The sequence below is a fragment of the Octodon degus genome, unplaced genomic scaffold (genome assembly GCF_000260255.1).
Source record: "Octodon degus isolate 3935 unplaced genomic scaffold, OctDeg1.0 scaffold00447, whole genome shotgun sequence".
NCBI classification, from domain to species: Eukaryota; Metazoa; Chordata; class Mammalia; order Rodentia; family Octodontidae; genus Octodon; species Octodon degus.
Window position 1 is genome coordinate 126,790 of NW_004525023.1, and position 14,840 is coordinate 141,629.

Sequence of the window (14,840 nt, forward strand, 5' to 3'; positions counted from 1 at the left end):
CACTACAAAATGGTCCATCATTTATATCACCTTTTTTTTTCTTTTGTAAGAAATGGGTATTCCATTGCCATTCAAATATTGTAGGTGCATGAATCAAGCATAATAATCCAATATAGTCCAAGAGTTGATAATAGTAGTGGTTACCCACAGGACTGGCAATGTCAGAAGTTGTTGACTAGAGCCTTTTTAGCTGAGCATATTAATATGCCTTTAAATTTAATACCACGTGTTTATACTTTTATGCTGGATGGTTAAGTCCAAGATAAAGCTAGGCCTATGTAACAAAAAATGTAAGCTTTGTATCTGACAAGGTCAGTTGAATCTCTTCAGGCTTTACCCTGAAACCCAGTACAGTGGTTTGTAGATCTTTTGTCAGTGCCAGCCACCTGGTTCAGCCACGGCCATTGCTTGACCAATTTACTCTCTGAGAAAGCTTGAGAAAATGGTTCCTCTTTATGTAACTCTCCTGAGGCACAATCTATAACACTGATCACTTACCTCTGTGGCTCCATAATCTCCTTGATCAGAAAATTTGGAACATCACTGCCTTACAGCATGTTACAGCATAGGTTCTTTTTTGTCCTGAGTCCTCACTGACCTGAAGGACTAGGGCCACAATGTTGACTCTCCTTGTATCTCTTCATTTTCTCTAATTTTTTGGTCTGCAAGCTTAAGTTGTTAAACCTCCAGAAGAGAAGCTTAATGATATTATTACCTTAAAATATAGGCTATTTAGCTTAACATCAGTATCTGTCTGAATATCAAGCAATTTAGATATAACATTCTGGGTTGTCTTTTCACTCTGTTGGTAATTTCCAACAATCATTGATATGCTAAACTATAATCCCTAAAGAATGTGAAAAAAATTTAAAAAATAATAAAAAATAGAAAGAAAGTGTTCTAAATTTTTACACAAAAATTTAGAAATCTAAGCATATGCAACAATGTAGCAGGATAGTCCTATGTATTTTTTGTTGTGTATTATTTTCATTTATTACCTTTTATTATTTTTGTAAACAAACATTTACTTGAGAGAGAATATAGCAGTAATTGATATGACATTGGAAGCAGTATGCTTTTAGAAGACTAGAATGACAGGCATTTCAAGCATGGCCATATTTTTTCACAGTGCTATCTTCATTGCATTTGCTTAGCTCACAGATATCAGCATATATTATTAGTCTGGGTTAGAATCCTACTAATTAACTGATACTTTCAAAAACCTGATGGAGATTCTCACAATCATTGTATTAACTATTTTGTGTATATAAATATATGGTTTTTCCCTTGCCATGTTTCCTAGCTTTTCACCTTGCCCTCTTCTTGTAGTTTAATCCTTCAGTTCTTGCTTTCTATTTAGTTGTGTAATACCTTTCAATTCTTATTCATTCTTTTGAGATCTTAAACTAGGAGATTATATGATATTTACACATGTGGGTCTGGTTTATTTCACTTATGAGTATATCTTCAAGTGGTATCCACTTATATATGAAGTCTCCTAGTTTTTCATTCCTTATAGCTGAGTAATACTCCATTGTATAAAAATACCACATCTTTTTCATGCATTCTTCAGGTGACAGGCATTTTGATTGGTTCCAAGATTCGGTTATCACAAATTGTGCTGCTGTAAACATAGGTACACTTATATCACTATGATATGATATTTTCAGTTCTTTAGGAAAAATTCCAAGTAGGGGGATAGCTGGATTCAGTGGGATTTCCAGTCCTACGTTTTAAAGAGTCTCCAAACTGATTTCTATAATGGTTGCACCAGTCTATATTCTCACCAGCAGGGAAGAATGGTTCCTTTTTCAAGACAGCCTCTTCTACATTTGCTGTTGGTTGATTTCCTTTATGATAGCCATAATTTCTAGGTTGAGATTGTATATCAGTGTTGCTTTAATTTGCATTCCATGGATGGCTAGTGATGTGGAGCAATTATTCATGTGTTTTTTTACCTTCTAGAATTTCTTTCTCTGAGAAGTGTGTGTTCATCTCAGATGCCCATTTCTGTGTTAGGTCTTTAAATTTTGGGGCCCTAATATTTTTTAGCTCTTTACATATTCCAGAGAGAAGACCTTTGTCTTAGTGCTTATTAGTTAATATTATTTTCCCAATCTGTGTGCTGTCTTCTCAATCTGTTGGTAATTTATTTTGCCATGTAAAAACTTCTCAATAAGGATACGTCCTACTTGTTAATTCTTTCAAGGGTTACATGTTCAGTTTGATTTTTGTTCACAAACGTTTGCCTATGCCTTTGTCTTAAGAGTCCATCCTACTTTCTCTTCCAGGAGATTTAGTGTTTCAGTTTTACCGTTTAGATGTTTAATAAATTTTGTATTTATTTTACTGGATGGTGATAGACTGGTGTCAAGTTTTAGTTTTTGGCATGTACAGAGCCAGTTTTTACATCACCACTTGTTAAAGTGGTGATCTTTCTTCCTGTAAGCATGTATGGCCCCTTTGTCAAAGATAAGGTGGTTGAATTTGTTTGTAGTTGCTTCTGCAACTTCTAATGCATTCCATTGATCCTCAGGTCTATTTTGTTGCCAATACCGTGCTGATTTTATCACAGTAGCTTTTTAGTATAATTTCAAGTCAGAAATTGTAATGCCTCCAGCCTTGTCTTTGTTGCCAAGGATTGCCTTTCCTATTCTAGGTCTTTTCTGATTCCAAATAAATTTTAGGAATGATTTCTGTAGCTTTGGTGGTATGTTGGTAGAATTTTGGTAGAGATTTCATTAAATCTGTATAACAATTTTGGTTATCATTTTCACAATGTTGCTTCATCTTATGCAGGAGCAGGGAATATCTCCATTTTATGAAATCCTCTATGATCACTTTTTTCAGAGTACTGTAATGTTCATTGAATAGATCTTTGACTTCGTTAGTTAGATTAATTCATAAGAATTTCCTTTTCCATGATACTATTATAAAAGATATTGTTTCTCTAATTTCCTTCTCAATGTGTTTCTTATCTGTGTAGAGGAATATTATTGACTTTTGGATATTGACTTTGTATCCTGCTATGATACCAAATTTGTTTATTAATTTTAGAAACTTCTTGCTGGAGTCTTTCAGGTCATGCCATCTGCAAATAATGATAGTTTAAATTCTTCTTTACCTTTTCTCATTGCTTTTATTTGTCTCTCTTGTCTAATGGCTCTATCTAATGACTCCAGAACTATATTGAATAGGCATGGTGATAGAGGATATATCGTTGTTTTGTAACAGTTCTGAGAGGAAAAAATTTCAATTTTTCCCCATTTAGAATTATGTTAGGCATTGGGTTATCATAGATGGCTTTATGAGATTGAGGTAGAGGTCATGTATTCCAAGTTTCTGTAGGACATTGAACATGAATGAGTATTTTCAAAATCCATTGTGATGACCATGTTGTTTTTGGATTTGGCTTTGTTGATATAGTGTATTACATTTATAGATTTGTGTGTATTGAACCATCCTTGCATCCCTGGGATGGATCCTACCTTGTCATGGTGTATAATCTTTTGATGATTTGCTGTATTCTACTTGCTAGGATTTTATTGAGGATTTTTGCATCTATGTTCATGTGGGAGATTGGCCTGTTGTTCTCTTCTTTAATTTTGTCTTTCTCTGGTTTTGGTATCAGTATAATACTTGCCTCCTAGAACAATTTTGGGAGGATTGCTTCCTTTTCAGTTTCCTTGAAGATTTTGAGGAATATTGTGTTTATATCTTTGTAAATTTTTTGTAGAATTCTGCCCTGAATCTAATGGAAGTTGGACTCTTCTTTGTCGGTTTTTTTTTTTTTTTTTGGTGGTACAAGTGATTTAACTCAGGCCCTAGTGCTTGCCAAGAAGTGCTTATTCTACTGAGCCATCTCCCTGACCCCATGTAGGTAGGATTTTCATTACATTTTGAATTTCAATGGCAGTTATTCTGTTATTGGGTGTTCTTATATCTTCTTGATTCAGTTTTGGTGGTTTGTTGTAACTTTCTAGGAGTCTGTCCATTTTTTTGTGTCTTCAATTCTGTGAGAGTAATAATTCTCAAAGTAGCTATTGATGATCTTCTGAATTTCCACTTGGTTGTAGTAATTTTACCCTTTTGATTCCTTATGGACTGTATTTGAGTTTTTTCTCTTGTGTTTTTGATGAGGTTAGCTAGAGGCTTATCAATTTTATTTAATCTTTTGAAAAACCAGTCTTTTGATTCGTTAACTCTTTGAATTGTTTTCTTCATTTCAATTGTAATAATTTCTGACTGTTTGGGGTTTGGGTTTGCTTTGCTCTTCCTTTTCTAGATGTTTGGGTTTAGCATGAGGGTACTTATTTTTCTCGTTTTGCTTTCCTAATGTGTGAATTCAGAGCTGTAGTTTTCCCTCAAATAACTGATTTCATTGTATCCCACGAATTCTGATAAATTGTGCTTTAATTTTCATTGAATTGTAGATAGTGTTTAATTTTTTGTTTAATATCATCTGTGACCCATTAGTTGTTGAGTAGGATGTTGTGTAATTTATATGTATTTATCGGGTTTTTCTGGTTTCTTTTTTTCATTTATTTCCATGTTCATTACCCTGTGGTAAGATAATATGAATGGGATAATATCTGTTTTCTTATATGTAGTTAAGCATGACCTATGCACTAGTGTGTGGTCTATTTTAGACAATGTCCCATGTGCTGCTGAAAAAAAATACGTATTCTGCTGTGGGTGGAACACTCTATGTATGTCCACTTAGTCAATTTCCACCAAGTTCTGGTTTAGTTCTGCTACTTGTTTTCTAATATTTTGTGTGATTGACCAGATGTCCCCTTTTGCGATAAGGGGGTTTAAGGTCTCCTGTTAAGGTTGTGGTATTGGATATTAGATTTTGCATGTACATTGAAATTTGTCTTACATAGTTGGGTGTTCCTCTGTTTGGTGTATTCATATTTATGGGTGTTACCTCTTCCTCTTGAATATTTCCCCTAATCAGTATGTAGTGACTCTCTTTATTTTCTTTGCTCAGTTTTGGTTTGAAGTTGAGATTGTCTGAGAACAGGATTGTTACCCCTGCTTTTGTCTGAGCACCTGGGGCATGTAGAATTGATTCCTATCCTTTGATTTTCAGTCTATGAATTTCTTTGAGTCAAGTGTGTTGCTTATATACAGCATATTCTTGGATTTTGCTCCATAATCCACTGTGCCAATCTATTTCTTTTAATTGTTGAATTGAATCAATTTACATTGATAGTTATGATCGATATATATTGAATCATGATTGACATGCTATTTACCTGCTGTTATTTACTCCTTTTTCTCTTGTATTTAATTGCTTGTCCCATTTAGTGGGTTTCTTCAGTTCTCATTCATGAAATTCTGATCATTTTGTTCCCTCTCTAGGACATCTTTTAGTAGTCTATGTAGGGTTGGCTTTGTTGTCATGAATTTCTTCAATTTTTCTTTGCCATGGAAGCATTTCACTTCTCCATCAAACTTAAAAGAGAATTTTCCCCCATAATTTTATTGAGAAACAAATAGCAATGAGACAGTTTCAAATCAAATTGGTAGGATAGTTTCAGTAATTAACATATTGCATATTCTCTTCCTAGTGGTTGTTTGCTGTACAAGATGCAGACATGATATCCTGTTTACAAACACTATTAGAACAAATCCCATTATTCATTAACAGAATGTAACTATATGTCTATCCTAACCATAAAAGAGAATTTTGCAGGGTGTAGTAGTCTGGGCTGCAATTTGTTTTCATAGAGGACTTGGAGTACTCTATTCCATGTTCTTCTTGACTTCATGGTTTGTGAAGAGAAATCTGCAGTTATTCTGATGTGCGTTCCTTTAAATGTAACCTGTTTCTTTTCTCTAGCAGCCTTTCTTATATTGTGCTTGTGCTGCTTTTCCGGGATCTTGACTATTATATGTGTCGGTGTGTTTTTAATTGGGTTGATGCTATTTGCAGTTCCATATGCTTCAGTTACTGAATGTCAGATTTTTTTCTCCATATTTGGGAAATTTTCTGCTGTTACTTCTGTCCATATTTATTTATATCATGTGTATTGGCTCCTTTCTCATTGATGCCTATTAGTTTCACGTTTTCCATTTTTGCATCATATTGCAGATGTTGGATTATTTTTTCCTTAATCCTAATTGTTTTTAAGAGATGTTTTCTTACCTTTTCACTAGCTACATGGGAGTCTTCAAAATCTGAAACTCTATCTTCACTTACATTCAGTTTTCCAAGCTTGTGCTTGGGATTTTAAGTTCCTCTATATCTCTGACTCTGCTTCAGGTGATCTATTTCTTTCCTATATTGCTCATTCAAGGCCCCTGTTGTTTTCTATACTCTAATTTTTTAATCAGTGTCTTCTTTAGAAGTAGTTATTAATTCTTTCATTGTACATTTTCTTTTTTACTTCAGAGATTATTTCTGGTCTGATTTCCTCTATACCTTTCTGCAGTTGTTTATTTACTTCAGATGCTATTTTTTCTTTTTTTTCAGATGCTATTAATACAGAGTTTTCTTTTTTATTTCAGAAGATTTTTCTGATCTGATTTCTTCTATACCTTTCTGCAGCTGTTTCTTTACTTCAGATGCTAGTAATTCAGAGAATTCAGCTGTGTGATTACAAATTTCTACCCTGCTAGTGTCTGTTGCATTTGTTCTGGGTAGGCTTGGAGCCTGAAATTGATTGCATTTTGCTCCTTCTCTTTGTCATTTTTTTATATCACTGCCCTCTGACCTTTGGTGTAGATCTTTGTTGCAGCTATAACCTTAGCACCTACCAAAATTCTTACTGAAGATATTATATGGTTAAGCCAGTTTTAGTTTTGTTTTTACAGAATTAAAATTAGAAACAGTAATAGTGGGTAGCAATATTTAGCGGTTGACAGACTTTTGTAACTAATGGGTTTGTATTTTAGATTGTAAGAGCAAACATTATGTCTGTGCAGCTAAGCAGATATTAAAGTGGGAATTTGTATTTAAATCAATTCCCCTAAATTTTGTCTAATCCCCTCCCTGTGATGTACCTCAGGTCTTCTAGGCAGACTCCTTCACCTGGTTACCTGTTGCCCCCTTTGTAGATCATGAGTAAAAGGGAGAGGACACTCTTATAGATCTTGGTCCCAGAGAGTGTCTCAGCTTACCTTTTCTGGATCTACCAACTTTGAGCTTGTCCAGATGTGCTTCACTTTGGTTTGGCTGCTGTGCTCAGCTTCTTCCTGCTGCAGCTTTTAGAGGTGAACCCACTGTGTCACTGTGACAAGATGTTCAGCTTATGGATTAGCTCAGCAGATCTGCCTCCTAGCCTCTTTTCAGGGAGTTCTGCTGCAAGGTTCCACCAGGAGGCCTGGTGCAAGACCTCAAGTCTGGTTGGAGAGGGGTCTTGTCCAAGGTGAGCAGGCAGAAATCCCCCCCCCCCCCACGCTGGGCCTGGGGTCTGGCTGGAGAGGGTTATTGTTTGTGGCAAGCAGACAGATGTTCCCACATACATGGCAGGATGGGGTCTGGCTGGGGAGGGGTCTTGGGTGCGGCGAGCAGGCGTCTGGTTCTTTTCTAACCATAGCCCCCATATTTGTCAAGTTCCAAGACTTCCTTCATAATTCATCCTTTACATCTCCATATATTTTTATAATTTTTTTTCTCATTAAAGAAAGGACTTAGTCAAGCTCACATGCCTAGAATGAGGCAAAACCCACCTGGTTTGTGGGCCTCACCTTTCTCCTCTGATGTCAACTCATTTTCTGTCTATGTCCAGCATCTTCACCACCTGTGGTGGACACCGTGTATGGCAAAATCCTGGGGAAATATGTCAGCCTAGAAGGATTTGCACAGCCTGTCTCTGTATTCCTGGGAGTCCCTTTTGCGAAGCCCCCTCTGGGATCCCTGAGATTTGTGCCTCCACAACCTCCAGAACCATGGAAGTATGTGAAGAATACCACCTCTTACCCTCCCATGTAAGTTTCAGGGGGTGGCTTTGGTATCATTCAGTGGGATGTTTTCTTCATAGAGACAAAGGAAAAAAATGATATAATAGGCTGTTTAGCTCTACTTTGTTCTGAAATCAAGAAACTTTCAAACATTATAGAAGTGCCATACTGTTCTAGACCCTTTTATTCAGCACATAGTTATTGAACACCTACTGTGTGTTGAGCATATTTTTAGTTCTTATAATCTACTGGAGAACAGAACTTTTTAACTCATATCATACTATAAACTATTGCCAATTTCATTTTATACATAGTTTATAGTATGATATGAGCTAAACTTAGGCAGAAGAAAAAGTAGTTGAACAGCCTCAGTTCTTGTACATCTTGTAGGCAGCGATTCTGCAAGCTAGGTACATTGAGAACTGGAAGTATGGTGTATGACGCACTTGGGACAATCACTGACACATTGCATTAGTATTTATGCTATGCAACCCTTGGCAGGTTCTCTAAACTTGTCCTACCTTATCTTTCTTACCTGTAAAAGAGTTAAGAAGAGAACCTCAAAGGTACTAGGGTGGATTCTATGAGACATCACAAAGACTTACTACATAAGAAGAATTTAAATAAATTCCAAGAACAATGAGGAACTCATAATATGTTGCAGGTTATAATTTATGTTGGATCATAGAGAAGTCTTATCTGGGTAGCCTACAGTGGTTGCCTTGGAAAGAGTGATGAAGGAATGCTAGCATGGCAGAGATGCAGGACCCTTAAGAAATTGCAGATGGGGATAAAGGGAGAAAGGAATTTACTCATAATCAACCAGCACATCTATGGTAGAGCCAGTCCTGAAATGCAATTTTCCTGAAATTGTCCTCCAAACTGCATCCCTGAACTGTTGAGCACAACTTCTTATATCAGAGGATCTGGTTGAAGGAAGTCTACTAAGGACTGGAATATGATTACTTGGTGGAAGGACTTGGTTTCTCTGTAACCCAGAGGAGGATGTTTCTACAGGAAATGTCATCTTCCAGGGAAAAACACCAAGTAAACCACCTGCTATTCCTGGATCAGTCCATCCTAAAGTCTAGGAAAAGGGTAGAGTTGCCAAATTCTTCTCATTCTGCATGATCTTGAGATTCTAGAGACCCATGGATCTAACCAGACCCCCAGAATGCCATCTTCTCATTGCAGTAACTCCAGTCTGGTGGTATTATCACATAATTCAGGCTCAAACATCCATGTACAAGGTTAAGCCACAAAGGCCACTTGCAATTTTCACCTAGTTAAACTGTAAATATTTTTCCTTCCCTTCCAGGTGCTCTCAAGATCCAGAAGCGAGCCAGTTTATCTCTGATTTCTATACCAATAGGAAGGAAAGCATTTCTCTGAAGCATTCTGAAGATTGTCTGTATTTAAATATTTACACTCCTGTGGATGTGAGGAAGAAAAGCAGTCTGCCGGTAAGCATGGTACCACTGGTCAGCACTTGTGACTTTTGTGATCCTGGAACTTTGAATGCAGCATACATGGGACTGAAGCCAGCTTGGCAAATCTACATGCTTTATTGCAATGTATTTACCTGTCTAATTGCATATGGCAAGGTTGATTTTGGCCCAATGGGTCAGCATTTGCAAGAGAATAGAAGATAAGAGCTGAAATCTATTGCAGGTGTGGGTCAGATGGTGGGCCAGGCCATGATGGAAAACATGAAGTCCAGAGCCCATGAGGTTGAAAAGTTAAGCACCAAATCAGTCTAGCATGAAAACCATGGCACAGAGCCCAGGAGTGGGGCAGGAGGGATGTGGACTAGGAAGTTGGTCATTCACCTGTTTTAAGGCACAAAAGTTGAGGATAAATGCTACCTCATATGTTCACTCATACTTTTACTACACATTTAGTGTCCTTAATAAGTCAGTTATCCTAAGATTTTAGAGAAACAAGGAAGAAACCATGAACACACAGACCTGCCTTAAAGGATTTTGTCATCTGAGCTGCTCAGCTACATACTAAATTCATCAGTATATCATTTCTCAACAATCTTCATTGAAAGATGATTGTGATTTAGTGCATGCTCTGGGTACAGGAAAGAAACAGAGCTGCAGCTTAGAGGCTTTGGAAACCTGGAAGCAAGAGACTTCTAAATATGACACATGTTCTAGAACTACATGGTCTAGATTTCAGCCTTCAACCTAACTTTGACTGGTCCAGAGACTTTGAAAATTTCTTAACTTCTTTCAATTTCTATTTACTCAAATATGAATAATAGCATAAGAGTATACAGCGGGCTGGAGAGATGGCTCAGTGGTCTTAAGCACCTACTTAGAACAAGCTTAGCAAAAGCATCAGGGACTGCGGTTCGATCCCCCGGCACCACATGCCAGCCAGCCCTGCCCCCTGGTGGGCTGAGCTGGCCTCTCTCTCTCTCTCTCTCTCTCTCTCTCTCTCTCTCTCTCTCTCTCTCTCTCTCTCTCTCTCTCTCTCTCAAATAAATAAATAAATAAAATTTAAAAAAAATATACAGTAATGATTATAAATTTTCACTCAGTGCTGTGTGCTTAAATAGCATAAGCATTCAACATTCATCAGGTGGAACAAGATAAGTATGTTCCTCTTGCCCTAAAAGTCAGATTACTATGCTGTATTTGTGGGCTGTAGTCAGTGGGCAAGCAAGGAAATGCATGAGATCTGAGGACAGATTGCTTGGACGACTCTTGTTGCTGTCTCTCACTAAGTCTTGACTATATGAATTATTCCCAGTAGGTCTTAGGCAATAAAATGTTCCAGTTTTTCTGTCATATGGGACATAGCTAGTATCATTATTCTGACAAGCAATTTTCAGTGCTGGTAACAGTCATTGTTATATATTTTATGTTATATGCTATTTCTGCTAGTGTTATTACAGTGGTATTTTATCTGCTTTCATTTCTTCCCATTTAACAGTATGTGAGCTGTTAAGTATAAGAAGACATATTATGAATCGTTCTATTCATTGAACTGTAATTTTCAATTCTCATTAGTCTCAGACACATGGCAGATTCTTGCCTATTGTTAGTCAGATGTCTGACAACCTGACAGGGAGATGAATATGTGTCTAGGTTGAGGACAATATGTAGGATTCAGGCCCCAGAGGAGGAAATGTGGAGACAAGATATGAAACATTACACTGAGTGTTTCTAGCTTTTGCTATTTCATAGGAACTATAATTCCCTACTTAAAAGTTAACTAAGATTAATACAAAATACAAAATCTTACTCTTTGCCTTCTATATAGTCAGATAGGGACTATATCTGACTTTGCATGGTCGAGGCATAAGTACAGGGAAGTATTGGGGAAATTATGACATCCTTGACTTTACTTATCTTTCATGATGTTCCCATTTTGGAGAGCTTTGAAAGAACATGACACATAGGTCAGGGCAGAAAGGCAAGGGAAGCCAGAGTTTATTCAGTGGGGTAGTTTCCTGTGCTAGCCTGAAGACTTGGAGAGGATTAATACCCACTGCAACATTGCTGTGTCGATGAACTTTGGCTAATGGCTCATTCAGTCATAGCCATAATGTTGTAAAAGACCTATTCATAAAAACCTTGAGGTAATTTCCAATATCATTTTCTATAATCAATGTGCCTGTTTCCTCTTTTTCCAGGTGATGGTGTGGATCCATGGAGGTGGTAATGTGGTGGGTGCAGCATCAACTTATGATGGACTGGCTCTTTCTGCCCATGAAAATGTGGTAGTGGTGACCATTCAGTTTCGCCTGGGCATCTGGGGATTCTTCAGGTAAGGTATATTGCCTTGTCTGTGTGTATTCCCTTCTGTGTTGGTTTGTTTTCTGTGATATGGCAAAGCATGTGGGACCAAGTAAACATTTAAGTACACAAAGTTGTTTAGTTCATTCCAATATCACATTGCTTGGTTGGTCTTTGGTGGTAGCCCATTGTCTCTGGCATAATGTGGTAGAAATCTGAAAGTGAATCTTCAGCATACAGAATGGGTCAGAGTACAGGACAGAAATCATAGGGCACAGTCTGAGCCAAGCTTTCTCTTGTATAGCAGCTTGCTCTTTGGAGAACAAATCAGTTTCTCATGAGTGCTGCATTGTTCTCTTCCAAAAGCAGCCGTTTTAGCACCTGACCCATCTTACACTGAGCCTCACATTTTCTAATTTTTGTCACCTTTTTATTCTAGCATATTAGAGATCAAGTCTCTTTCACATGAGCCTTTTGGAAACAATCCACGTGTAAACCAAACCTCAGTGTTTGTCACATCAAAGATATGAGGTCTTGACTATAGTCATACCATCCCCAAAAGCATCCTTTATCATGGTGTTTATTAATATGTCAATCCTTTCATTACTGGATTCCAATGAACTTTTTTTTTTCTTTCTTTTTTTTTGTACTAGGAATAGAACTCAGAACCTTGAGCTTGCCAGAATGGTACTTATGCCACTGAGCTATATCCCTGGCTAAACTTTCGAACATCAGCCATACTTGCCTATCTGTGTTTGAGCTTTACATGATCTGAATCCCTGTTCCCAGGTTGTCTGCTCTACCTATCAAATTCTAATCATTCTCCAAAAAACAAATCCCTCATGTTACTTATTCTAAAATATCTAACTCATTTTCACCTGTGTTGTATTCCATGTCCAGTAACATTGAGAAAATTTCCTCCTTTCCCCATCTTTGATGGGAATGAACATTCAGCAGAGCAAGTAAGGGGTATGCTTCTTCTGGGAAAGTAAGAATGGGCATCCGCATGGAGTAGTGCAGATAATGTTTCCTGAGACAGATTTTCAAGTAACCCCACTGCCAGGTTGTTCTCATGGAGACCAACAATTATCTCCATGAACACTCAGAACTGCCTTATTAGGCTGCTCAGATTTAGCCACGCCAACTCCTTCTTGAGTTCTGAAGTGTTTCTTTCTTGCAGTTCTGGCCATCTCCCAATTCTTGATTGATTCTTTTTAACCCCTTTTCCCCCTTTCCTCCCCCATGCTCAGTCCTCCTTTTTTCCTTCTCTACTAATTTCTTTTCTATATTTTGGACAGGGTTTACAGGGTCTCACTACCTAGATTGGACTTGTAGTGATTCTCCTGCTTGTAGCCTCCCATGCACTGGGATGACAAGTGCACACCACCACGCACAGTGTCAATGGCCATCTCATCACCTCCTGGGCGTGGGGCTAACATGGCATGACTGGGATCAAACTCCAGAAGCTGTGCTCTGCCTAAGCAGGCTCTTTAGTCTGCTGAGCTATCAGGCTGGCCTCAACTAAATTCTTGAGTGACTAGCTAGCTCGTTTATAGGATTCACCTGTCTTTTAAAGCTATCTGTCATTTTTAGCTACTTTCTCTCATTTCCATTGGATGTCTGCTGGTTGCTTCCACCTTTACATAGACAGAATGATGTTCACTACTTCAGATGGCCCATAATGACTATTGAATTTCACTCAACAATGACTTCTTCTAGTCCCATAAACCCCTTGTGCAGCCATCCACAGCTTCATCTTCCCTGTTGCTCAGGATAGAAGTTTGTGGTCAGCTTGGACTTCTTTCTTACTTCTACCTCTCATCCACTTAGCCAGAATTTTTTTTTCTGTGGTGCTGGAAATTGAACTCAGGACCCTGTGCTTGCCAGGCAAGTGTTTATCCTACTGAGCTATCTCCCAAACCCACAGAAAATATTTTTGGATCCAACTTTAAAATACGATTGGGGCCAGGGAGATATCTCAGTAGAATAAGTGTTTACCTGGCAAGTGCAAGGGCCAGAGTTCAATCCCTGGTTCTGCCAAATAGATGTTTTTGTCTAGCTTCTCCTTGCTTGCATTGTAGCCCAAGGCCTGTGACTTTGTCCTGGCTTTTAACCAATTAGTTTCATAATCTTGTTAATTTTACATGATGACTGTTTCATGTAATAGAGTGTTCAGGTGAGACAGCTAGAATGACATCATGCTTCTGAGAAGTGTTCTAATGTTACTTTCTATGACACAGAAGTCCTTGCCTGTGCCTACAACAAGCTGTGTAGTACAACTCACAATAGCTACACTCAATTTTGTCACTTGTCCCTAACCTCTGTGCTCCTCCTACTTTGCCTATATGAAATTTCCTTAAATAATTATAGGGCCCATGTTCACATTTTACTCAAATTTCTACCAAATTCTAATGTTGCAGAGAAGTTTTCACTGGCTATGAAATCTGATATATCACATTCTCCCTCATGTAATTTTGTTTTTATCTGGGTTTATTTATGCTCAAAGTACCTTCATTATCTAACTATATATTTTTTCTTTTGCTTATTTTGTTCTTTAGCATGAATTGAGGATAGCCAGATTTTTGGCTCTTTTGTTTCTATGTGTTATTGATTCCTTAGATCTCTGTTGGACACACAGCAGATGCTCAGTCCACAGCAACTAGAAGAATCAGTGTGCAGTTCTCCAAATGATGCTGCTGTAGGAAAGAGAGTTGGGTCAGGAATACAAAGCATAAACTCATTCTGAAACACTGAGAGTTCCCTGGACCATTTCAGTTCCTGAGAGCACCACTTTAATAATTCTGTTTCCCTCTATCAATCTGTCTCTTGCAGCACAGGGGATGAACACAGCCGGGGGAACTGGGGTCATTTGGACCAGGTGGCTGCACTGCGCTGGATCCAGGACAACATTGCCAACTTTGGAGGAAACCCAGGCTCTGTGACCATCTTTGGAGAGTCATCAGGTGGTCAGGATGTCTCTGTTCTTGTAGGTATTTCTGCTACCAGGCCTCAGCCCTGGGCTTGATACAGTTGCTAATAGGACCTCTTGGTTACAGCCCAGCCAATTGAGTCATATTTCCCTGTGGTTCTTCTCCTTCTTCTTCTTCTTCTTCTTCTTCTTCTTCTTCTTCTTCTTCTTCTTCTTCTTCTTCTTCTTCTTCTTCTTCTTCTTCTTCTTCT

General features: G+C 38.0%; 1 protein-coding gene across 1 annotated transcript in view; it reads left to right on the forward strand.

Annotated features, from left to right (window-relative positions):
- LOC101592553 (liver carboxylesterase 1) overlaps positions 1–14,840 on the forward strand; it is a 51,217-nt gene that overhangs the window by 4,002 nt on the left and 32,375 nt on the right. Inside the window, exons 2-5 of the mRNA XM_023708675.1 lie at positions 7,740–7,938; positions 9,230–9,374; positions 11,558–11,691; positions 14,493–14,646. Coding sequence (XP_023564443.1) covers positions 7,740–7,938; positions 9,230–9,374; positions 11,558–11,691; positions 14,493–14,646 — 632 coding nt within the window. The remainder of the gene's footprint in view (positions 1–7,739; positions 7,939–9,229; positions 9,375–11,557; positions 11,692–14,492; positions 14,647–14,840) is intronic.